Source organism: Lonchura striata, chromosome 21, assembly GCF_050655825.1.
Source record: "Lonchura striata isolate lonStrDom1 chromosome 21, ASM5065582v1, whole genome shotgun sequence".
Classification (NCBI taxonomy): Eukaryota; Metazoa; Chordata; class Aves; order Passeriformes; family Estrildidae; genus Lonchura; species Lonchura striata.
This window is the reverse complement of record NC_140723.1, coordinates 8,565,310-8,590,744: the sequence shown is the minus strand read 5'-3', so window position 1 is coordinate 8,590,744 and position 25,435 is coordinate 8,565,310. Positions and strand designations below refer to the sequence as shown.

The following is a 25,435-nucleotide window of genomic DNA, read 5'->3' as shown; positions in this document are numbered from 1 at the left end:
GGGATTTCCCACATTCATCTTTATTTTTACCCTAATTAACTAATTAATGTCTCAGAGTTGCCTTTGGTTGCCTGTTCTCTTCCTATTGAAAATCTTCTTGCATTCAGCTCCAGTGTTCAGCATCCTCCTGTTGCCATGGAAAAAAAATGCCATGTCACCTCCACAAATAAAACTTCCAGACCCCAAAGTTCACATGTAGGGCTGGGGAGGAATCCCCACAGATTGAGGGACATGGGGCTACCACCTCCATGCAGGAAACTGAATTAGATGGAAAAGCATTAGATGATAATATTTGATAATAACAGGGTTTAGTTTTAAGGAAAAAAACAACTATGGTGGGTGTGAAGTGCAACAGTGAAGGGTCCAGCACTGCCTGGGATAAGATTTCTCAGCACAGAAGGAAATAACAACTGTACCGACCTCTATCTCATCTCCACCGATGAGAAAATGTTGTGGAAGTTGGAAGTTTTAGGCTGTGAGAACAAATTAAGTGTCTTAATTAAAGGGGAGGGGGAATACTGAGTCAGGGAAATAATCCTTGGTTTGGGAACCTGTGGCTGATACCTGCAGGCTTGGCCATTTTACTGGTTCTGCTGCATGGAATAAAAACACAAATTCAGACTGCCCTTGAGAGCTGCACTGTCAAACAAGGCTCAAGGAAGGGAATAGCAGCCCAGCGAGGAAATCCCACAGGCTCTTCCCACACTTCTTTCATTTCTACTTTCCCTTTTACTCCTCTTTATTCCAGGACCTTTAAAGAACAGGTTTGATACCAGGTCTAAGCTGGCTCCTGCCCTACAGCAGGAGACAGGACAGAAATTACTCTTGCAGCTCCTGTCACTTCTAGACCTCCATGACTCATTCTTCTACCTTGTTTTCACCTCCATCCCTGCTCCAGAGATGGAGCTGCAGTTCCCTCGCAAATGTCACAGTGTCTGTGTGATTGTCCCCCAGCCCTGGCTCCCAAGGGATCCATTCCATGGGAAACAGAAGCTGCAGCCTCACACCAGATGGCACAGCAGGGCCTGACCCCCAGCCCCAAACTAGACAGGGCACAGCCCCGGCCCCACCCCACATGGAGGGCCTGACCCCCAGGGATGGCCCGGGACAGAGCCCCACATCGTGTGAGACACAGGCTGAGCCCAGATCATACCGGGGTCCTGATCTCAGCCCCACAGCGTCCGGGGCACCCGGCCCCTGACCACAGTGTCCCTCAACATACAGGGGACCTGACCGCCCAGCCCCACAGCCCACGGGCTCACAGCCCCACAGGGCTCACAGCCCCACACTGCACAGGGCTCACAGCCCCACAGCACACGGGCTCACAGCCCCACAGAGCTCACAGCCCCACAGAGCTCACAGCCCCACAGAGCTCACAGCCCCACACTGCACAGAGCTCACAGCCCCACAGAGCTCACAGCCCCACTCTGCACAGAGCTCACAGCCCCACAGAGCTCACAGCCCCACACTGCACAGAGCTCACAGCCCCACACTGCACAGAGCTCACAGCCCCACAGAGCTCACAGCCCCACAGGGCTCACAGCCCCACACTGCACAGAGCTCACAGCCCCACAGCACACGGGCTCACAGCCCCACAGAGCTCACAGCCCCACACTGCACAGGGCTCACAGCCCCACAGCACACGGGCTCACAGCCCCACAGGGCTCACAGCCCCACAGAGCTCACAGCCCCACAGAGCTCACAGCCCCACACTGCACAGAGCTCACAGCCCCACAGAGCTCACAGCCCCACAGAGCTCACAGCCCCACACTGCACAGGGCTCACAGCCCCACAGAGCTCACAGCCCCACACTGCACAGAGCTCACAGCCCCACAGAGCTCACAGCCCCACAGAGCTCACAGCCCCACAGGGCTCACAGCCCCACACTGCACAGGGCTCACAGCCCCACAGAGCTCACAGCCCCACAGAGCTCACAGCCCCACAGAGCTCACAGCCCCACTCTGCACAGGGCTCACAGCCCCACAGAGCTCACAGCCCCACACTGCACAGGGCTCACAGCCCCACAGGGCTCACAGCCCCACAGGGCTCACAGCCCCACAGGGATCACAGCCCCACAGAGCTCACAGCCCCACAGAGCTCACAGCCCCACAGCACACGGGCTCACAGCCCCACAGAGCTCACAGCCCCACAGGGATCACAGCCCCACAGAGCTCACAGCCCCACACTGCACAGGGCTCACAGCCCCACAGGGCTCACAGCCTCACAGAGCTCACAGCCCCACAGGGCTCACAGCCCCACAGGGCTCACAGCCCCACAGAGCTCACAGCCCCACAGCACACGGGCTCACAGCCCCACAGGGTCACTCTCTCCCCACTCAGAGCTCACAGCCCCACAGGGTCACTCTCTCCTCACTCACAGCCCGCTGCCAGCCCTCACCCACGCCCTCTCCGCGCCGCCCGGAACGCGCGGTGCCCGGAACGCCCGTGCGCGGCCGCGGCTCGCGGGGCCGGGCGGGGCCGGGCGGGGCCGGCGCGCAGGCGCCGCTCCCGCCCGGCGCCATCGCGGCTGCTGCGGCCACCCCGGGCCGGCCATGGCCACCGACTCCTGGGCCCTGGCCGTGGACGAGCAGGAGGCGGCGGCCGAGTCGGTGAGTGCGCGCCGGGGCTCACGGGGGCTCGCCATGGCCGGCCCGGCCCGGCGGTGCGGGGTCCCCGGGCCGCGCGGCCCCGCCTCCTCCTCACATTGAGCAGCGGTGGCAGAAATCCTTTTTCGCCCCATTTTCTGCCATGGGGGCAGGGAGGGCCCAGGGTATCCGATTGTCCCTGGGCTTGGGCTCTTCCTTTAGAAGCAAACCCCCAGTTTTAATTTCTTTATTTGTTTATTTACTTGCCATTATTTTTAAAAATTTCTTCGCTTTCATCCATTTTTTTGCGTATCCAGAGGGCAAAGACGTCCCTGCGGTCCCCCTCACCCTCCATCTAGACACTGCACCGCTTCAGGCACTCACCCAACCTCAGCTTTGCCTTCCAGCATCCAAAAAATCCCTACTTTTCTCATGTTTTTAAAATGAAAAGACGTAACCTTGTACCTCAGAAAAAATGTTTTCTATTTTTTCTGTGCTTGAGCACATAACACTCAGTGAGGATGTGGGGAAGACCCTCGGAGCAGCTGTTCCTGCACATCTCAGGTGGTGAAATAAACTCATCCTGGGGCAGCTTGTGCCAGCCAGGACAGTGCATGGTTCCTGTTTCCATCCTGGAATGCTGATTTTCTCCCATTTTCCATCAGCGGAGCTATTAGGGAGTGGAAGCTACAGACGGAAAACAACCCCTTCCCTTTGTTGTCATTACAGCTTAAAAAAACTTGTGTGTCTGCTAAAACTTCTGCTTAGAAATAGTAGTATTAAAACTCTTGAAATCAAGTTCCTCTTGTATCTTCATCCCTTCCAGTTGAACAGGGTTTGTGCAACACTTGATAAATCCAAAGCTTGGGTTTTCCTGGCTGAAATTAGAATATAGGGAGCTATATTTGAATTTCTCTGATTTTGTGTTTTTCCTCATTTCTAGTTGAGCACTTTACACCTGAAGGATGAAAAAACCAAACCAGATGCCAATGGTGAGTTCCAGCTGCTCAGATGGGCTCGGAAAGGGGGGAATGTTTCCCTGTGGGGGTTCAGAGCACTGCCAAAGTAAATTCCTGATAAATCATGAGATGCCAGAAGAGCTGAGATTAGGCAGCAGATCGGACTAAATATTTTGGTGTCTCAGGGAGTTGTGTGAGCAAAATCCAATGGTGTGGTTGCTAAACTGCACTTGGAGCTGATGTTTGGGTTTTTTCTGCACAGCAGTGCAGCAGGGCAGTTTTCCTCAGGGGAATGAGCTGGTTTGTAGCTTTTCCAAGGATATTCCAAAGCTCTGGGGGTGTGGGCTGCTCCTGAGGCCTGAGCTCACCCGTGCCCCCCGTAACTGTTCCAATTCAGGTGCCGTTGTCAAGGCAGATGACAATGTGGAGAAGACGGAGGATGAGGAGAAGGGTAAGTGCCTTCCTGAAAAAAGCTTTGGCAAGGCAATTAATTTCATTTAATTATCATTATATTGATTGAATATATACTTAAAGTAAGTCTGCCTTATGTCTCAGGACCGCTGATCTTGTATCCGGCCCCAAGGACTTAATTGTAAGACATGTCCTTCCTCCATAACACTTTTAAAGGCATTGTGTCCTGTAATAACTTGGGAGACTCCTGGATTAGAGTGGAGAGAAATAAGGGGATAGCAGTATCCTCAAGGCAGGACTGGATACAGGAGCAGTTGGATAACCTGGAGCTGGGATTGCTGTAGCAACCAACAAGTTGCGTTTATGCAGTGGCTGCTCAGAGGTGGGTAAAGGCTCACATTCTTTCAGAGGGTGGTTTTAGGAAACAGATTTAGTAGCAAAACCCCAAAGTGCAGCAGTTTAACCTCGTTTGGATCTCCCTTATCCTCAGCCCTTGTGTTTCAGCTCTGATATCTTTAAAACTACCATTTATCCTCAAACCTTCCTTAAAAATAAAACCTTAGGAGGTGTCTGCCCACATGTCAGAGTGAGGGTTGAGGAGGCCTGACCCTGTCCCAAGTAGATGCCAAGCTAAAATAATCTTAATAAGCAGAGATCTGGATCTGTTAAAGTCCCCCTCAGAATAATGCTCATTTGATTTGTCTCCCTGGGTATTAAATGGGGCAGTCTCTGGGATCTCTCGATGTCTCATCCAAGAGATTTGGGCTCTTCAAGCCATTACACTCTAATGAACAATTTCAGTATTTGGAGGGATTTTGTCCCTTTTAAGTGGCTCAGTTCAGTGGGAGCAAGACCTGGAACAGGCTGTGACTGATGGATTTATGTTTTCCACCTCCTTTCCCAGAGGACAGAGCTGCCCAGTCCTTACTGAACAAGCTGATCCGCAGTAACCTGGTTGACACCACAAATCAAGTGGAGGTGCTGCAGAGGGACCCCACATCACCCCTCTACTCTGTCAAGTCTTTCGAGGAGCTGCGCCTGTAAGTACCTGCTGGGATGAGCCAGAGGCTTCTCTGCATGGAGCTCTTAAATCCTGGGATCAGATATATTAAATAGCCTCCCTTATAACTGGATTTTTCAGTTTGTCATGGGGACAAACTCGGGGAGAGAGTAGTTCTGTTATAACTGCCAGAGCAGATGTGAGTTTGGAGCCCATCAGGTAGCTGGAGCCTTTCCTCATGTCCTAAAAAATTCCCTGGTGGCATAGGAGATACCCCTTAAAAGCACATGGGTTTGTGTTTCAGGTTACTGCCAACATGTCATTAATAAGTGAGTGTATCATTTTTATTATTTAAATGCAAGGAGAGTTGGTTTATCTGGGTGCCTGGTGGGGGTTTTCATCCAAAAAAACAGCAGTGAAAAACAGAGGGAACAGCTTATCTTTTCCAGCAATACTGGATTTATGTACTGGAGAGACCAGTATTTTCTGACTTCCCTCCCATTGAAAACTTCTACCTGTGCAGCTTTCAAGGGATGATAACTGTGTTTAAGGCAAGGTTGATGGATATATGTATTATTATGCTGAAGAGTGCGTCCTGTTGGGATTGTCATGCTTGCACTGATCTCAGGTTTGTTGCTCTACAAGCTCCGCAGGAAAACAGGAGCTAAAGAGCCTTCTCCCCATGAAATGCCAGGATGTTTTGCTTTTTAGTGTTTGTGGTTGAATGTCTACAAAAAGAAGCTGCGGTCCTGCAGTGCCTGTTAGACTAATTCATTCCTGTGTTTCAAAAGGCAAACAATCCCAGGGAGTTAATGACAGGGACAGCCAGCCTAATTGAGTCTTCATTTTGTTACGACTCGGGGTATCCTTGGTAACTGGTGCAGAGTTGGGCTTTGTCTGTCCTTGCTTGGAGCAGAACAAGGTTACATTTTCAAAGAGCTTTTGTTCCAGCCATCGTTGGAAAGTAATACAGGATTTTGGCAAAAGCATGTTGTGCTGAATGGGAAGTTACTGCAGTGGGAAGTGTGGGCAGGAGACCTGTAACCTTTGAAAGGAGAGCCCTTCTGAGAGCACTCACAGCATCCAGGCAGCACTTGGGGGCCATCAGCTGAGAATTTCCAGCACCATAACCCAGATTTAGGTTGTTCTGGGGTCTCCTTGTCTACACAAGTGTCTGCTGAGAGTAGAAAGCTCCCTTGAGAGAAAGTAGCAGATCAGTTTGCTGGCCAGCAGTGTCACCACGCAGTTCTGGGTGTGAGGGCTGGCTTGCAGCCAGGGATCACAAGGTGTAGTCACAGCAAACTGAGCTGATTATCAGTCATTTACCTGAGCCAGCACCGCTCAGCTGAATTACAGAATCCACACCACTTCTGAAGTCCTTGCAAGGATCTCATGATCCCTTCGTCCTGTTCCTCACACTTTGTCCCACGTTTGAGTCATCGAGGAGTGATCATTTTGGCACAAAGATTAGGCATGGCTGAGGAAATGGGACTGGCCTGAAAGACAGGATTTTTGTGCTCTGTGGTTCCTGCATTGTCTGAAAAGCTGCTTTGGAAAAAGCACAGGTTAGACACAGGTTTTGCCCTCGAGCTGGAACAGGTAGGGTGATTTTTTAAATCCAGGAGTTTTTGGAAAGCTTCCTGTCCAGACTTCCTGCTGTCCTTTATGGTTCCAGATGCTGACCATAGTTGTTTCACAGGTGGGATTGTAACAGGGACAGCTCTAGGATGTCTTCTTGAGGGTTTTTCTCACATTTTTCTACACAAATGAAAACTAAATGGATTTAAATAGGTCACGATAAAAATTTTTTCTTTTCAGGAAACCACAGCTCCTGCAAGGAGTCTATGCCATGGGCTTCAACAGACCATCTAAGATCCAAGAGAATGCCCTGCCCATGATGCTTGCTGAACCGTATGTACACCTTCTTCCTACTCTCTACCAGAATAGAAGGATTTGAAAGGTTCAATGTGCTGCTCCTGAGTTTTGGATGGGAGGAGGGTGATGGGGAAACTGTCAGGGAGTGGAGAAAGGGTGCCTGTGTCACAGTGTTGCTGTGGTTATTAACTATGTGACAGCAGCCATGGATTAGTCTTTCCTAGGGCTGGTACTGAGCATGTGATGCTGTGGGGTTTGGGAGGTCATTGCCATTTTCCTCATTCATTTGGGAAGAAATAATAGGAAATGGCTCAGAAATCCTGAGTGGGTACAAGTAACTTAGGTGCTGATTTTCTTCTCCACAACCCTGAGCTGGAACGTGTGAGGTACTGGGACACTGGGGAAGATGTGTGAGATGGAAAATTACTGAGAGATAACCACAGTTCTCCTTCCAAATCTCCGTAACTGAGAAATGCTGAAGGGGAGTGTTGGGCAGGAAGTAATTCCTGCCCCATGGGGTGTAGCTGGTCAGGCTGGCCATGGATCCAGAGCAGGGGTAAATGTGACAGGATTCAGATGCCACCATGGTGCTCCACGCTCTGAGCTGTGCCTGCTGTGCCCCCAGCCCGCAGAACCTGATCGCGCAGTCGCAGTCCGGTACTGGCAAGACCGCTGCCTTCGTCCTGGCCATGCTCAGCAGGGTTGAGCCTGGGAACAAGTATCCACAGGTAAAGTCTGGGGATGTGGGCGTGTTTCACCCTGGCGGTGCAGTGCCATCTAGTGAAGAGCTGAGCTGCTGGGAGGCCTTCAGATGTAAATCCATGGCTTGATGGAGCCATGGTGACATTTCTTTGAACTGCTTGAAGGGGATGGAGGTTTGGGGATTTATCAAAATGCCTTCAGTGCAAAAGATGTGGATTTTGCTCAAAGCTTGTTCCTGTCGGTCCTTCCTGTGCAGCACACAGGATGCCATTGTTCTGTGAGTGTGTGAAGGGTGAGATAATACAGATGTTATAATTCATGCTGTCACAATCAGAAGCTATTTCTTAATTACAAAACGTTATCAACATTTCTTAGCTTATCTACTTTTATCACACCATACTGCAATTACCTTAAAACTAATAATCTCAAATTACTCCTCATAAGTCTTACTACAATATATCTTCCATAGTTCTATTTCTCCAAAATATCTAGTCTTATTTATAAAGTCATTTTTAAAACTTGTTTCTAGTTCCATTTCTCTCAACGTTTTTCCTATTTTATAACATTTTTAAGTCAACATTTCTTACCTCAAAGTTTGCATACAAATATATACTATGTGAATCTTCTATCAAACTTTGAGAATTTTCTATAAATCCATTTCCCACATGTGAGGAGTTAAATCTTTCTGAGAGGACTTAGAGAAATTGTGCAGGCTGAAGGGGGTAAGTGGGTTTGGGGTGGAAGAGAAGGTAACTGTGAGAACAGAGCAGCCAATGCCTGGAGAGGGACTTTTAAAATCAGATTTCCTCATGGGATGGTTGAGAAACTGTTCAGCCACTTGCATGTTCATCTTGAAGAAAACTTCAGCAAGGATTTTAAAAAGTAGGTGTGATAGTGTTGCCTTGGATGTTAATCACCTCACTCATTATCCTTCTGTTCCTCCAGTGTTTGTGCCTTTCCCCAACATACGAGCTGGCACTTCAAACAGGAAAAGTGATTGAGCAGATGGGAAACTTCTACCCGGAGCTGAAACTTGCATATGCTGTCCGAGGCAACAAACGTGAGTAAGGGGAAACGCCACAAACAGGAATGAGGGAGTGATGCTCCTCAGGTGCACCAGAGCAGGCAGGTGGTGAAATAGCTTGGTCAGAGAGGGCCAAAACATTTCCCTGTCTGCACAGCCCCCCTAGAGCAGCCCTTCCTTCTGTCTCGGCAGTGGAGAGAGGGCAGAAGATCTCAGAGCAGATTGTAATCGGCACACCTGGCACCGTGCTGGACTGGTGTTCCAAACTGAAGTTCATCGATCCCAAGAAGATCAAGGTGTTCGTGTTGGATGAGGCAGACGTGATGATCGCCACCCAGGGCCACCAGGACCAGAGCATCCGCATTCAGAGGTATGGAGGGACACAGGACAGTGGGGCTGCAGTCAGGACCGGTGTCCTCACCAGTGAAGCAACAGGATTGAAATGACAGATTGGCTTTAGTCCAGGGGGTTCATAGAGGCACAGTGGCAGGGGTTGACAAGCAGTTTCATTTCACAGAATCACCAGGTTGGAACAGATCTACAAGATCATTGAGTCCAAGCCATGCCTTAACACCTCAACTAAACCATGGCACCAAGTGCCATGTCCAGTCTTTTTTTAAACACATCCAGAGATGGTAACTCCAGTTCCAGTACTTGATCACGCTTTCCATAAAAAACTTTTTCCTACTATGCAACCTATATTTCCCTTGACGCAGCTTGAGACTGTGTCCTTTCTTTCTGTCAGTTGCTGTTTGGAGAAAGAGACCAACCCCTACCTGACCACAACCACCTTGCAGGGAATTGTAGAGAGTGATAAGGTCACCCCTGAGTCTCCCTTTCTCCAGGCTAAACAGCCCCAGCTCCCTCAGACATTCCTCACAGGGCTTGTGTTCCAAGCCCCTCACCAGCCTTGTTGCCCTTCTCTGGACATGCTCAAACATCTCAACGTCCTTCCCAAACTGAGGGGCCAGAACCAGACACAGTGCTCAGGGTGCAGCCCTGTGCCAAGTACATGGGATGAATGACCTCCCTGCTCCTGCTGGCCACACTATTCCTGATAGAGACCAGGATGTTGTTGGCCTTCTTGGCCACCTTACACAATAAAAATCCTGTCCCTCGAGCAGGGTTTATTCCATTTTAAGAAGATAAGTCTGGATGCCTGCGGTCCGTGAGGGAGTGATCATGGGTGAGTAAGATTGGTTGAAGACTTTCCAGCCACGGAAATAACTGGTTCCAGCATTATGGCTTTTCTTTGCCTGTAGCTTGAATTCCATCAGGATATCAGGAGATCATAGTGTTGTGTGGGAACCCTCCCTATTTCTCTCTCTCTTTCAGAATGCTGCCCAGGGACTGCCAGATGCTCCTGTTTTCAGCCACTTTTGAGGATTCTGTGTGGAAGTTTGCTCAAAAAGTTGTTCCTGACCCAAACATTATCAAACTGAAGCGTGAGGAGGAGACCCTGGACACCATCAAGCAGTATTATGTTCTGTGCAATAACAGAGATGAGAAGTTCCGGGCTCTCTGTAACATCTACGGCGCCATCACCATCGCCCAGGCCATGATCTTCTGCCATGTGAGTGCTTCCAGGGAATGTTAGTCCTAGCGACCCCCTCAGAGCCTGCAGGTGCTAAAACCAAGCCAGACATGGTTTCCAGAAAGGAGCTGAGAACAAAATTGCCCTTTCTGGCTTCTCTGGCTCCTCTTTGAGTGAAATCCTGAAAGCCACGTTAGCGATGGCTGGTTTGATTCCCTGGGTTTGTCCATCCAGGAGACAGCACTGGACTTTTTTATTCCTGAACAGTCACTGTTACCCCTTAAGTCCTCTGAAGCAAAGATCAGAGTAATGAACATTTTTCAAAAACTTTGAACTGCTGGGGAAAAAAAAAAAAAAAAAAAAAGTGGGGTTGGAAAATGGATGAAGATAGGGCATAATGAGGGATTGAGAAGTCTTTTGCTTCTCTAGCTGATACAGGGCTGTCCCTGGGACTTCATTTCCCTCAGGTAATTGAGGATACACCTGTGAGATCTCACTGTGAATCGTACTGAGACTTGGTTTTCTTTTTCTGAAAGCCACCATGATAATTTTTAGGGAAAAATCAGTGCTGACAGCACAGAACAGCCAGGCAAAGTGAGCTCAGACAGGATGAAAGTGTTTGGAATCCGCTACAGCAGTTTGCTTTTAGGCTGTCTCAAGACATAATTGGAGCTCAGAAAACTGTTTAATTCAAGGCTGTGCAGAGCCTCTATGGGATTTCACAACTACATTCAGGTCTGACTCTGCCATTTTCCAAGCTGAGTAGTTGTGGTTTTGTGACAAGTTTCATGAGTTTTCAGTGTACACATGTAGTGTCAGTCTCCAGCAGAGTGAAATCCAAGGAGCAGAGCACAAAGAAAACATGTCTTATTAATCAGGGGCTCCTGTGGTGCCTGAGGTGTATTGTCCTCCTTCTGATCCAGTTTGTAAGGGAGACAAAAACTGAGCAGCCACAGAGCTTCCAGTGGGCCCCAGAGAGGTTTGTTGTTCTTCCCAGCATTAAAGCCCCCTCGTGACGTGGGGCTGGCTGTGTGTTGCAGACTCGGAAGACGGCGGGGTGGCTGGCGGCGGAGCTGTCCCGGGAGGGCCACCAGGTGGCCTTGCTCAGCGGGGAGATGATGGTGGAGCAGAGAGCTGCCGTGATCGAGCGCTTTCGGGAGGGCAAGGAGAAGGTGCTGGTGACCACAAACGTCTGTGCCAGAGGTAGGATGTGGAGGAATGGGGCCAGGTGATGCCCTAGGATTTTGGCTTTCATATTTTTCATCTATTTGTAATCCTGCCGTTCTTTAGTGCAGAGCTCCAAACTCCGCTGCTGCTCTCCCATTTTGGGCACACACAACAATTCCCCTCCAGGCCTGGCAGTCAAGGACATCTCACTGCCTCAGGCCCCGGGAAATTAAACAAAAGGGAGCTGGGGGAGCAAACTTGGGGTAAATTACTTCATTACCTGAAGCTGTAACAGAAGGATTAACCCCCAATATGCAAACAAACCAAACTTTAAAGTAAAAACTGGCTACTGGTGTAGCCCCTGGGGGAGTTTGTCTGCCCAAAATGTACCTGAAGGCCCTTCAGTAACTACACCCACGTTTTATTCCCTTTATTTTGTCTGGCCTCTGATTGTAGGTAGCCTGAAGAGGCATCACAGGGAGGGCAGCACTGGAAGCAACACTTCCTTAGATAACACTTCCCATTCTTCACAGGAAGAATTTACATCCTCAGGTGTTCCAGCTGGGAGTAATTGGTGTCCTTACACTGTGTGCCTGTGGGTAAACATGGGATTGCTTGTTGGCTTCCTGCTGCTTGAGATGAAAAAGTCCATCCTGTGAGAGTCTGGCACCAAGCCTGCCTTGTGCTGCTGACATTCAGGGTTTGCAGTGAACGTGTGCCCAAGTACAGAAAACTGAAAAATAGTGAAATCCAGTTCACTATCCCAGTAGGAATTCATGGTGTAATTTGACATCCCAGAACAGTTAAGACAGGATCGTACTTGGAAAAAAACAAGTGGTCTTTAAAGATTTGCAGGGAAGGAGAGAGTTTCTGAAATATTTAAGTGCTGGTAGAATTTCCAAAATATTTAAGTGCCTTCGGCTGTTTCAGTGGGGACTCTCTGCCCTAAGAGCTCGATAGATTTTATTTCCACTCTGTGAGGATTTTGTGGAAAAGCTCCATTTCAGAGGGTGAGTATTGTTCCTGCTCCAGAAAGATTTAAGTGAAGTTGTGTAACCCAATGCTTTCTTTTTGTCAGGGATTGATGTAGAGCAGGTCTCCGTTGTTATCAATTTTGACTTGCCTGTGGATAAGGATGGAAACCCAGACAACGAGACCTACCTGCACCGCATCGGCCGCACCGGCCGCTTTGGCAAGCGAGGGCTGGCCATTAACATGGTGGACAGCAAGCACAGCATGAACATTCTCAACAGAATCCAGGAACATTTCAGTACGTACCCTCAGCTTTCTCCTTTCTCTAAACTGTTGAATCACTGCAGAATTTGACTTGTTGGATGCTGAGCAGGTCTAAGGGTGTTTGTTGAGCCTTAAATGGGTGGCAGAGGAGCCCAGCAGGAGTGTTTGGTGTAGCATCACTTGGGATTGTGACCTGCTGCCTGTGACAGGAGCAGAATAAATCAAGCTGTGTTTGCTGTCTGCCTGCATAGTCCTTGAATATCCAGGATTTTCCAGAGGTGGTGGGTAACACTGCAGTACCCAGATGGGTCTTTGATAAAAGGAAACAGTTTTAATTTTTATTTTGACTGAACATTCCCTGATAAACCAGAACTCAGGTCCAGCTGAGGAGAACAGTTCCCTTCTCTGCTCAGTGTTACAAAATCTGACCTATTTATCTTCTTTCCCAGACAAAAAGATAAATAAATTGGATACTGATGACTTGGATGAAATTGAGAAGATTAATAACTGAAATAGCTGCTGGAACTGGTATGTGCCCTGCTGTGGAAGCTCTCCCACTACAATTGGATCAGCGTTTGGATTGGCACAGCCTCTCAGCTCGTCCTGAACAGGACTCCAAGATATGAGTACACAAAAATTACCTCATTTTCAAAATTGCAGTTGGACTTCAAATTGTGCAACTATGGGGAGGAAGAGGAAATGTTTACAGAAGCTTTTAACATTTCTTAGTTTAGCCTTAAAATTGGATGATCTTTGGAATTCTGAGAAATACACTTGCCAAAAGAGAGGCAATAGGGAATTATCTAAAATTGTAAAAGAAAAAAACCCCGTGATTGTCTTCAATTGGAATAATGTGCAGCATTAACCTGATCAGTTTAAATTCAACAGCTGAATACATAATGGACACAAGGAAAGGAAAAAAAAAAAAGAAAACCTAAAAACCCCAAACAAGGCAGCTGGTTTTTGGCTAAATACTTGTACAAACTAGGATGTCGTTCTCTTTGGCTCTCCCCTGAGCTCTTTAAGACTCATTTCTGGCTTTCTGATGGATTTGCCCTGCTTTTCCCTACATAAATTGTTCTGAGGATGTCTCCAGTAGCTCCTACTCGCAAACATAGGTGCCGTGTCGCTTTGCTGGGCAGTATTTTCTTTTCCTTTGTCCTGGAATTTTTGGGATGGCCGCTCTCCGTGACATGGGTGGTGGTGACGCTACAGGAGTTCATCCCAAGTGTTTAACCTGGCTGTGGTGTGGGTGGGTGGGGTGGGAGGGGCAGTATGAAGGGAACTGTACTAATGGATTGCCTGATTAAATTCACCTCTGTGAATGAAATTCACCCTGTGATTAAATACACCGTGCTGTGAAGCTCAGCACGGGTAATGTACAGAGCTGTTGAGCTTCACCCATCACGTACAGGATTAAAAGATAGCCTGGATTGACCAAAACAATGTACCCTTAGAACACCAAATTCACCTGTTGCAGTACGTTTCGGTAGCAGAGTCTGAGTTACATTGCTCAGCCAAATTGCAGGTGGGAGGTGCTCCATAGTGTAAAATAGGTTGTTGGTCCCTGCCCCGGGGTGTTCCATGGAGAAGGAAGGATTCACAGCTCCTGGAGTGTTGACGCCTCCTGTGTGTTGGGACCACTCTTGTGCACACAGCTGGACACTGGGGGCTGTTCCCCCAGCCCAGTCTCCAGGAGAAGGAGGCTCCTGAACCAGGACTTAGGGTGCACAGCTCTTTGTTGGGGGGAAATGGGACGTGCGTGAGCAGCCATGGGCCTGCTACTCAGCATGGGAATCATGTCAAGACAAATGTATAAACTGTAAATTTAAACTGAAGTGTTTTCTTTGCAATTTTGGCCATCATATTCTGTTCAAAGACAGGAATATGGATCCTTTTACCAAGTAAAAAAAGGCTCATTTAAAATGTACCTAAAATTTTAGGAAATTGTGCACCCTTTTATCAATTTGTATAAAGGCTTTAGTGAAGAAAAAAAAACAGCTTAAAATTAAACTTTTTGTATTCTGGGGTGTATCTATTTTTATTCTGTTGGAATCCTATTTAAAGTGGCAGGTGAGTGAGTGCTTGCGTGTGGAGTGGAAGACTTGATTTAATCACCTACTTTCCTGGTACAGTTGAATGACCTGGTGACAGCAGAGTATTGGGTTCAATTGTCATGGAAGCTGCTGCTGGTCCTGTGTGCTGTTTCTAATGTACTTTTAATTGGAATTAAAGAACACATACTGAACAATCCCTTTGCTGACTTCTTGCTTCAAAACTTTGTTGGTGTTTAAAAGCCTCAGTAAGGACATTCTCAGTCAAAAGTCCTGATAAGTTTTGTATTTGTGACAGAATGAATTTTAATGCTGAAATTCTTAAAAGATCCCCACAAAGAAGTTTGTTAAATGATGCCACACAATAAATGAAGTCAGATAAATGTTGTTCTTCCCCCATGCTTCTTGTGCTGGAACTTACAATTGCTGCTAAAATCTTCCCGGAACAGTTCTGAAGGGAAGAGAAGGAGAACTGAGGGAGAAAAGAGGTGTTTTCCCTGCACTGTGCTTGCCTAGATCAAGACTTGATGTTTTTTGCCCATCTTTGGAGATGCTGTAGCCTGGGTGAGGTGATTAGAAGCAAACTCAGCTTTATCAGGAGGAACATCCTGCAGCATGAGAAACTCACTGTGAACTGTCTGTTCTGTTCTTGCTCAGAGCCCCCGTGCTCTCACAGCTGCCTGGTGGTGCCCGGCTCTGTCACAGCTTGGCACTGATGAGAAGTGCTTCCTCCTTGGCTGCAAGCTTGTGTTGAGCACAGGACACGGACAGAAACGTCAGGAAGGTGGTGTGGAGGGCAGGTGACCATCCAAAGGCTGAGTTGGGCAGCCCCTGAGGTATTTTCCATCAAATTAAAGGTTTCTTAAGAGCAGGAGTGATGGATAAACTTCAGCTCATGTAAATCATTTGAAGTTCAAGTTTCAGCCTAAAAGGTTTTATTTAACACAGGATGGGAACACTCTGAAATGTAGGGGTAACACAGTATACACAACAGGCAGAAATAAGGAATTAACCACCTAATACTGAAGGAAACATGGAAAATAGTCCCTTTTCCTGAAACCAAGTGAAATACCTTGTGGTTCTGTTGAAGGCATCCACGTGTTTTGGTGTCTGGGACTGCTGCTGAGTGATTCCCATCACCAACAGCAGCAGGGACCCTGTTCTGTCAGATACTGGTTTTACAAAGCTGCTGGGCTCTGAACATTGATTTAGCATCAGGTGCCACACTCACAGCCAGCACCAGCAATCAGCTTTCTGCTCCTGCTGTGTTTGTGCTCCTGTGCCAAGTTGCTTTGGCACTTACACTGAGCTTCAAAGCAAATTTGGTTTGCCTCAAAACGTTTAAACTCACTCATCTGTGTGGCAAGTGGTCCATTGTTAAAGATTAAAAATTACTGCCTTTGAAATTCCATTAGAAATAGAAGATATTTCTCTTTTTTAGCACAAGCACATTGTATTTGCCTAATCCTGCTAAGTCACCCAACCAGCCTTTTAATGATGGTTAAGTAAAAGATGGCTCACTCCTTCAGCCAATTCCCATTAATACCTTATTTAAAAATTCCCAAAACAGCACTTGCTTCTTGGACTAAGTTCAGTGTAGAGGGGTTAATTGGAATTATCTGTAACGTCCCTTAACTATCCATCTCTTCTTACCTGTGGACCACATGAGCCAAATAAGAGAAGGAAAACCAAGGAGAAAATCCTGTTGCTCCCCAAGATAGCCAAAATAATAATTCTTTGTTCTTAAAAATATGATTTAGTCACAGTTAAGAGCTGGACTGAGGTTACCCAGAAAAACCTGAGCCCTCACAGGTATTTTACAATCAGTCTTGCAATGTAATACTTTACAATAACTCATTTGTGTGTTATTACTGTTATTTCCAGATGTGTTTGGAGTTTGATCTCCTTTTCAGTCTCTTGAGAAGACGTTTAGGCTAATGATAAGCTACTGGAGGTGGTCCTGTAGCTAAACCAGTTCTGTGTCTACCTTCCAAATGGTGCTTCTGCACCCAGAGAAGTGGTACCTTCCCAAAACACAGAAAAGGACAAGGGGAGAAGTCTTGGAAACCTGAGTTTTCAAAGAACATCAGCAACTTCAACAAACCAGAAAGGTTGAAGGTTGGTGGTGCTGAGGCAGAAATTTGTGATGGCACAGGCTGTTCTGTATGAACCAGGTTTATGCACCTGAAAGAACTATTCTCTGAAATACTATTTCAAGTACTATTACATATCCGTAACTCTGCTGGATGGGGATTTTGTGGGAGATAGAAGATTAAGAAGAAACGTGCTGGAAGCATCAGATTCAGTTTTTTGGAAGAAGCAATGCACCCCACTGAGTAGAAGGATCCACGGTGTCTCTGTGTGCCTAAAGATCTGCTGCACCGTGCTGCTCGTCCTGCCGGATGCACAGCACGGACTTGGGGGGGATCCCACACTCCTGCAGGGACTTTGTAAGGTCAGAGAAGCTCCTCCGGGGCACCTCCATGGTTTCAACGCTGCAGTGTTGGTAACTGGCCAGCAGTTTCTGTCCTGCCACGGCAAGGACTGTCTGGAGGCTGTCACGGGGCTTGAAGAGGTGCTCAAACCTCCGCCCGGAGGGAGATCGGACAGCGAGCAGCACGTGCGGCTCTTCCAGGCTCTCCTGCCTCGCTTGCCCTCCCCACTGCTCGGGGGCACAGGGCACGTGTGAGCTCTCTTCAGTGGGAATGCCGCTTCCTGACAGCGCGCTGGCAAATTCCTGTCCTTCAGACAAAGTCTGGATGGTTTTTGGAGCATCCTCCTGCCCCTCGCTCACTTCCAGCCGGTTGGTCCGTTCAGTCAACGCTTCCACGGCGCTGCCCCCTGCGCCCTTCGGGCTGATGGAGGGGAGCACCCGGTACTTGTTCAGGGAGGAGGAGCTCTTCAAAGGCACTTGCTGCAGGAGCTTTGGGATTTCCTCAGGAGACACCTGGGCAGGTGGGAAGGCCGCTTTGCTGAGCGGTGCTCTGCGGTTCTTCACTAATTCCCGAGGAGAGGCTGCTGGCGGGGAAGGTGGCACGTGGCACGGACAGGCTTCCGTGCCCTGACGGTGGCTCAAGCTTGGCCTCTGTCCCTTGGCAGATTTGGGCCTGGAGACGTGCATGGTGATGGTGCTGGCCCACGGCAGGGGGGCTGTGCCCAGGGGGAAGCAGAGCTGAGCTGGTGCCGAGTCCTGGAAAGCCGCTGTGGCCATCGCACCTGTGGGCAGAGAGCAGAGGGAGAAGTTTCAGGAACTGGCCGGGAGACTTCAGGCTCCCACACCGTGCTGCACATCAGGAAATGACAGAACAAAAGTGTGGTGTCACTGCATGGGCATCACATGGGAACCACTGCAACCCTGCGCTGCAGTAAGGGCTGAGTCCCAGAGGTGACAGGTGGGTTATTTGTAGGGACTGGCTCTGGCAGGAATTGTGTGAAGTTGACCCAGAGCTTTGGGGAGTTGTGCCTTTCGCCACTGACTCTAAGTTTTTGATGGAAGGAACAATTTCTTTCTTCTGAAGCTGGAAACTCAGAGCAAATGGGAGATGAGTGAAGCTCAGAGCACAGCTCTGGTATTTTCACTATTCCTGCAGTGGCAGATTCAGTTCCTGTTTTAGATTTTGGGATAAGACTGACTTCACTTCATATTTTAAAGGTATTTCAAGACCACTGAGACTGAAAAAACCCTGATTCAATACACAGAAACCTGTTCTGACTCTCCAGTGACCAAAAGCTGCTTAACAGAGAATGATTTACCTGATGGAATGGCTGGAGCTCTGGCAGGGGGTTTAGGTGGATATCAGGAAAGGTTCATCCCCCATAGTGCTGGGCACTGCCCAGGCTCCCCAGGGAATGGGCACAGCCCCGAGGCTGCCAGAGCTCCAGGAGCCTTTGGACAAGGCTCCCAGGGATGCCCAGGGTGGGATTGTTGGGGTGTGTGCAGGGCCAGGAGTTGGACTGGATGATCCTGGTGGATCCCTTCCAGCTCAGGATATTCCATGATTCTGTCATACAACCTCCACTGAGGGGGAAGCCACGTTCTGCTGCATGTTTCCCAAAGGAAGCTGTGCTTGGAGCTCTCAGCTATGCCAGGACACACAGCCCAGCCACTGGGTCACAACCTCACAATGTTTTGGAGAAGTGCCACAGGGAACCTCCTCTTCTGTTCCTGTGGGGTTTGTGACAGCATTTACCAAGGGGGGAAAAGGTGCTTGGCATTCTCCAGAAATGGCACAGTCACACTCAGCTGCTGTTTGGCACCCCAGCAGCGCATTGCTCCATGCAAACCTCATGGAGTGCAGCAAAGCCAAGGGCGTGGGGCCATCCCAGGCACACCTGGGGGAGGAGGGAGGAAGAGCAGCTCTGGGAGAAGAACGACCTGCAGAGCTGCCCCGGCCCTGGGGCCCAGCACAGGAAGGATGTGGAGCTGCTGGAGAGAGTCCAGAGGAGGCACCAGGATAGCAGAGGGGGGGAGGGAGCAGCTCCAGTGTGAGGAAAGGCTGGGAGAACTGGGATTGTTCAGCCTGGAGAACAGAAGGCTCCAGGGTGACCTAACTGTGAAGGAGCCAACAGGAAAGATGGAGAGAGACTGTGGGCAAGGGCCTGGAGTGCAGGACAAGGGGAAATGGCTCCCACTGCCAGAGGACAGGGTTAGGTGGGATCTTGGGATGAAATTCTTCCCTGTGAGGGTGGGCAGGCCCTGGCAGAGGTGCCCAGAGCAGCTGTGGCTGCCCCTGGATCCCTGGCAGTGCCCAAGGCCAGGCTGGACAGGGCTGGGAGCAGCCTGGGACAGGGGAAGGCGTCCCTGCCCATGGCAGGGGTGGAACAAGATGATCTTTGAGTTCCCTTCCAACCCAAACTCTTCTGGGATTCTATTCTAAACCAAACAGAGAGAACAGCCCCTGTGGCACTTTGCCAGGGGTGTGATTGTTATTTAACATTTCATTTCTCCTCCAGCTCAGCACGGCCAAGGCAGAGTCCCAGCACGCCCTGGCAGCCCAGCTGGCAGACGTGTCCCTCCCGAGCCTCCAGGCGACAGGGACACTCCCCAGGTGGCCCATCCCAGCTTCCCGGGAACCTGTGGGAGATCCAGGGGCCGTACCTCCCCCTTACTGCCGCTAACAAATAAACTCCAAGGCAACAACGCATTGAGGCAGAACTCCCAAGCGCATGGGAGCATTTAGAAATATCCCCGAGACGCTGCCACTCCCAGGGATGAACCCCCAGCCAAGCAAGCTGGCAGAAGCCCTGGCGGGGCTCTCCGCGAGTGTCTGCACCGCCCCAGCCCGGCAGATGCGAGAGGGGAGAGGCTGAAGCAGGGGCTCTGCGGAGGGGCGGGATGGGGAACCACGGCCTCGAGGGCTGTGCCCGCAGAGCCCGCGGGTGCCCGCAGGTGCCCGCAGAGCCCGCAGGTGCCCGCAGAGCCCGCAGAGCCCGCAGGTGCCCGCAGAGCCCGCAGGTGCCGCAGGTGCCCGCAGAGCCCGCAGGTGCCCGCAGAGCCCGCAGAGCCCGCAGGTGCCCGCAGAGCCCGCAGAGCCCGCAGAGCCCGCAGGTGCCCGCAGGTGCCCGCAGGTGCCCGCAGGTGCCCGCAGAGCCCGCAGAGCCCGCAGAGCCCGCAGGTGCCCGCAGAGCCCGCAGGTGCCCGCAGAGCCCGCAGAGCCCGCAGGTGCCCGCAGGTGCCCGCAGAGCCCGCAGGTGCCGCAGGTGCCCGCAGAGCCCGCAGGTGCCCGCAGGTGCCCGCAGAGCCCGCAGAGCCCGCAGGTGCCCGCAGGTGCCCGCAGGTGCCCGGGAGCTGGGCGCCTCGCAGCCCTGAGCCCAGCGCGGATCGCAGCCGGGCAGGCTGCAAGGGACGATGGCAGCTCATCCGTGCCCCCCCTGCGGCAGCAGGGCCGGCCCGAGCACAGGGCACAGCGCTGCGTGAGACGGGCCCGCAGCATCTCCGGTGCGGGACCACTGTCCTCTCTGGGCAACATATTCCAGGGGGTTAAAGAAGTTCTTCCTCGGGCTCAGGTGGAACTTCCTGGGCTTCAGTCCCTGCGCACGGCCCCAGGCAGAGCCCTCAGTGCCACAGCCGGGCCCGCGGCCGGGGCTGAGCCCGCGGGTGGGGCTGAGCCCACGGGTGGGGCTGAACCCACGGCCGGGGCCGGGGCTGAGCCCACGGGTGGGGCTGAACCCACGGGTGGGGTTGGGGCTGAACCCACGGGTGGGTTTGGGGCTGAGCCCACGGGTGGGGCTGAACCCACGGGTGGGGCTGAACCCACGGCCGGGGCCGGGGCTGAACCCACGGGTGGGGTTGGGGCTGAGCCCACGGCCGGGGCCGGGGCTGAACCCACGGCCGGGGCCGGGGCTGAGCCCGCGGGTGGGGCTGAACCCACGGGTGGGGTTGGGGCTGAGCCCGCGGGTGGGGCTGAACCCACGGGTGGGGTTGGGGCTGAGCCCACGGGTGGGGCTGAACCCACGGGTGGGGCTGGGGCTGAACCCACGGGTGGGGCTGAACCCACGGGTGGGGTTGGGGCTGAGCCCGCGACAGGAGCGCGGCCCGATCGCGGCTGCACAGCAGCAGAAGCTGACCCGGTCCCTTCCCCGGTCCCGGTCCCTTCCCTGGTCCTGGTCCCGGTCCCATCCCTGGTCCCATCCCCGGCCCCGGCCCCGGCCCCGGTTCCTTTCCCGGTCCCATCCCCGGTCCCTTCCCCGGTCCCGGTTCCTTCCCCGGTCCCATCCCCGGTCCCTTCCCCGGTCCCGGTCCCTTCCCCGGTCCTGCTCCCGGTCCCTTCCCCGGTCCCGGTCCCGGTCTCTTCCCCGGTCCCATCCCCGGTCCCATCCCCGGTCCCTTCCCCGGTCCCTTCCCCGGTCCCGGTCCCTTCCCCGGTCCTGCTCCCGGTCCCTTCCCCGGTCCCGGTCCCGGTCTCTTCCCCGGTCCCATCCCCGGTCCCATCCCCGGTCCCATCCCCGGTCCCTTCCCCGGTCCCTTCCCTGGCCCCGGTCCCTTCCCCGGTCCCGGTCCCTTCCCTGGTCCCGGTCCCGGTCCCGGTCCCTTCCCTGGTCCCGGTGCCATCCCCGGTCCCGGTCCCGGTCCCTTCCCTGGTCCCGGTCCCATCCCCGGTCCCGGTCCCGGTCCCGGTCCCGCCGTCCCTCACCTGCCCCGCGCCGCCGCCCGACGCCGTTACCGCGGCGACCGCGGCACTTCCGGGGGCGCGTCCCCAGCCCCGCCCGTGGGAACGGAACGGGAACGGGGATGGGAACGGGAATGGGAATGGGAATGGGAATGGGAATGGGAATGGGAATGGGAATGGGAATGGGAATGGGAACGGGGATGGGAATGGGAACGGGAACGGGAATGGGAATGGGAATGGGAATGGGAACGGGGATGGGAATGGGAATGGGAATGGGAATGGGAATGGGAATGGGAATGGGAATGGGAATGGGAATGGGAATGGGAATGGGAATGGGAATGGGAATGGGAACGGGGACGGGAACGGGAACGGGGATGGGGATGGGAATGGGAATGGGAATGGGAATGGGAATGGGAACGGAACGGGGACGGGGACGGGGATGGGGATGGGAGCGGGAATGGGAATGGGAATGGGAACGGGAATGGGAATGGGAATGGGAACGGGGATGGGAACGGGAACAGGAACGGGAATGGGAATGGGAATGGGAATGGGAATGGGAATGGGAACGGAACGGGGACGGGGATGGGAACGGGAACGGGAATGGGAGCGGGAATGGGAACGGGGATGGGACCGGGAACGGGAACGGGGACGGGGATGGGGATGGGAACGGGAACGGGGACGGGGACGGGGACGGGGACGGGAACGGGAATGGGAATGGGAATGGGAATGGGAACGGGGATGGGAATGAGGATAGGGATGGAACAGGAATGGGGACTGGGATGGGAACAAGGAATGGGGAATGGGGATGGGAGCAGGAACTGGAAATGGGAACGGGAATGGAGAATGGGAACAGGGAACAGGGATGGGAACAGGAGTGGGGGAATGGGGATAGGGATGGAAACAGGAATGGGAATGGGAAGGGGGAATGGGGATGTGAATAGCAACAGCGACAGGAATGGGAGTGGGAATGGGAACGGGGATGAGAACAGGAATGGGAACGGGAGCGTGGATGGGAACAGAGACAGGAATAGGAATGGGGAATGGGGAATGGGAACAGGGAGGGGAATAGGGACAGGAATGACAATGGGAGCATCAGTGGGAACCGGGATGGATGGGAAAGAGAACAGGGATAGAATAGAAATCAGGGATGGAACAGGGATGAGAACAGGGGTGGATGGGAATGGAGATGGGAACAGGCAGGAGTGGGGCAGCTGGGATGTCCCGGGATGGATCCAGGGACAGGAATAGAGGTGGAATAGCTGGGATGTACCGGGATGGATCCAAGGATCAGAGTGGGGGGAGACATTTGGGATGTTCTGGGATGGATCCAGGGACAGACCCAGGCATGGGGCAGCTGGGATGTTCCAGGGTGGACCCAGGGCTGGGAATAGCTGGGATGTCCCGGTGTGGATGCAGGGATGGGGACAACCAGGCTGTCCCGGGGTGGATGGAACCAGGGCTGGGAAGGGCTGTGATGTGCCAGTGGATGTCCCCAGGCTCAGGGACAGCCGTGACCCTCTGTGGGCTCTGCACAGGGCTGTGGCACGGCCTCAGGCCTGGCACGGCACAGGAGCAGCCCCGGGACATTGGGAAGACTCCGGAGGTTTTGTCCTGCCGGACCCACCGGGCACAAAGGAGAGGGGGGAGCAGGGGGTGGCTCAGGGGCCTCTACAAACTCCAGCCAGAGGTGTCCCTGGTACCGGGATGTCCCAGCCCTCCAGCAGGAATTCCCATTCCTCCAGCTCCCCCTAGGCAAGACCACAACAGTGTCACCCTGCTGAAAGACCCAAATCTTTGGAGTTAAGCCCTAACAGTTCAAAACCAAGGCATTAAAGCCCCTCCTGAGCAAAGGCAGCAGGATGGGAGCACAAGACTGGGTTTAACCTCCCCATGATCCAGTGACCACTGCATCAAACCACACAAATAAACACCAAACTCATGAATACTGAGGAAAACACTTTTTTAAAATTACATACAAGATCACAAGAGGATCTAAAACAACTCTTTTGGGGAAGTTTCTTTGTGCTGGGAAAGCTGCAGCTGGGAGGAACGGGGAGTCCTCCTGATCCCCCCTGGCTACCAAGGATCCCTGAGCCAGTTTTCCTTCTGGGAACACCCCACATAACACCAACCTTTTCCATCTCTCCCCACAAATCCCTTTCTAAACCCACTCCTACTTAAGCAGCTGCTGCTCCCACTAAGAGATGCCCATTGAAGGCAGCAAGAAAAAAGCAATAAACTTCCACCATAAACTTGGGGTCTCCACCCTGCAGGGTGGGAGGATCAAGGCAAACCTGTGCACGAAAAAGAAATAAAATAAGGAGGGAAATAGTTTCCTATCAGCTCACTCCAGCCCAGGATGTTTAGCAATGTTGCAGATCAAAGCACACGGGTATTTACACTTCGGTAAGGCCCTGAGCAAACAGATGGGTGGGTGATACCCAGCTCTCCTTGCTCCATAGGAAGGCTGAGAAGTTCCACATTTCCAATGGGATAACAACTTCCACAGGTGGTTTTTAAGCCCTCGAGTTTGTGGGTTAGTTAAAGACAGGGCTTATCTTCATGTGGGCACTCCCCTGAGTGGATCTTCCACAGAGAGGGAGATCTTGAAATGAGGGATTTTGGTTAAAACCACGTGTGGATCCCAAATCCACATGATCCCAGCTCTCTATTTATGTCTCTGGACAATGCTTTCCACACAGATTTATTCAAAATCTACAGCAAACCCCCAAATTTTCCCCCCAGATCTGAGGGCCTGCAATGCCAAAGCAGGAGCAGCACAGACAACAACTACCACAGTGGGGAAAACCTTCTGCAATGGAAGTATTTTGTGGAGGAAGTGGGAAAGGGATTTATTAAGTTATTATTAGGGATGCCCTGGTTTTAAAAGTCAGGTGAGTAAAGCAGGGGTTGGGGTTGTCACTGTGGAATTTTGGAGTGGTTTCTTGCGCAGATGGTGAGAGGGGAGATGTCACTCCCTGTCCTTAACAGGCTTGGATGGGGTTTTGTTCCACTTGCAGCAGGAAATCAAAGGTTAGAGGGAAGGAAACCCTGGGACAGACAGCCCTGGCACCCTGGAGGGCGGCTGAGATGTGACATCCCTTCCAGTGTCAGCTTTGGTGGCTCTTGGGAATTTCAACAAAGGTTTCTCTTCTTGCCTCCAGACCAGTCTGGAGGTCATTTCTTTACAATTCCCAACCCTGAATTCCCTTCCCCAGGAGTGAGGTTAATCCCTGAGGGTGGGGCCCTGCATATCACCCGATACCTGCATTTGTGTCTGTGTTTGCTCTTGGCCCCACGGTTTCAAGGGAAAACAGCAGCTTTTGTTCCTTATCTTCTCTGTTTTTCTGTCTCCCTCGTGTCTCTGCATTCTGTTTGGGTTATGGCAATTAAATAAACTGTATTCCCAAAGCATTGCAAGTCGGGTTTTCATGGCTTTTCCAGCCTTTGCTGCTGGTGGTTTCATTTCACAGACCCCTTGCCTCGAAAACCTGGGGGTAGGACAGGAAAACTGCAGACTCAGGAACTGCAATCCTGGTGTTTGCTGCTCTCCCTTGCAGTTTGGCACTGCTGGATTTGGATGCAGCCATGGATTTGGGGGGAGCAGTCGCAAGGAAGGAGACAAGGGAAACCATCTTTGAGGGTTCAAGGGGTGAGTTGGCAAAACTGAGGAAATACTGAGCCCAAAGTGCTGCCTCTACAGCTGAAACAAGGATTCAAGGGCCTCTGAGGAGCCATCCTCCTACAACAGCTCCTACCGCTTCTACCTCAAGCTCAAAT

At 51.8% G+C, this 25,435-nt stretch overlaps 2 protein-coding genes across 3 annotated transcripts; one reads left to right on the top strand and one right to left on the bottom strand.

Moving 5' to 3' along the window:
• The first annotated feature begins 2,503 nt into the window (after positions 1 to 2,503).
• On the top strand, positions 2,504 to 14,743 carry LOC110472250 (ATP-dependent RNA helicase DDX19B). 2 transcript variants are annotated; one of them, XM_077788212.2, is made up of 12 exons: positions 2,504 to 2,608; positions 3,528 to 3,576; positions 3,941 to 3,994; positions 4,859 to 4,994; positions 6,773 to 6,865; positions 7,455 to 7,557; positions 8,477 to 8,591; positions 8,748 to 8,925; positions 9,891 to 10,128; positions 11,130 to 11,292; positions 12,335 to 12,526; positions 12,942 to 14,743. In XM_077788212.2, exons 1-12 carry the CDS (start codon positions 2,552 to 2,554, stop codon positions 13,001 to 13,003), a joined length of 1,440 nt encoding a protein of 479 aa, XP_077644338.2. In that variant the 5' UTR covers positions 2,504 to 2,551; the 3' UTR covers positions 13,004 to 14,743. The 2 variants fall into 2 exon arrangements, with proteins under 2 accessions (XP_077644338.2, XP_085415158.1); XM_085559032.1 differs by lacking the exons at positions 2,504 to 2,608; positions 3,528 to 3,576; positions 3,941 to 3,994 and adding an exon at positions 4,181 to 4,336.
• Positions 14,744 to 14,817: 74 nt separating this feature from the next.
• UBXN10 (UBX domain protein 10) lies at positions 14,818 to 21,775 on the bottom strand. The gene is made up of 2 exons (XM_085559037.1): positions 21,680 to 21,775; positions 14,818 to 17,762 (listed from the first exon to the last, which is right to left on the bottom strand). The coding sequence occupies exon 2, from the start codon at positions 17,755 to 17,757 to the stop codon at positions 16,912 to 16,914; it is 846 nt and encodes a 281-aa protein (XP_085415163.1). The 5' UTR covers positions 17,758 to 17,762; positions 21,680 to 21,775; the 3' UTR covers positions 14,818 to 16,911.
• Positions 21,776 to 25,435: the final 3,660 nt, after the last annotated feature.

Excerpts from the sequence above, each read along its gene's own strand:
- LOC110472250 (XM_077788212.2), top strand. The coding sequence starts at position 2,552 with ATGGCCACCGACTCCTGGGCCCTGGCCGTGGACGAGCAGGAGGCGGCG. Across the intron at positions 3,577-3,940 it reads AACCAAACCAGATGCCAATG|GTGCCGTTGTCAAGGCAGAT; the intron begins GTGAGTTCCAGC and ends GTTCCAATTCAG. Across the intron at positions 10,129-11,129 it reads AGGCCATGATCTTCTGCCAT|ACTCGGAAGACGGCGGGGTG; the intron begins GTGAGTGCTTCC and ends TGTGTGTTGCAG.
- UBXN10 (XM_085559037.1), bottom strand. The coding sequence starts at position 17,757 with ATGGCCACAGCGGCTTTCCAGGACTCGGCACCAGCTCAGCTCTGCTTC.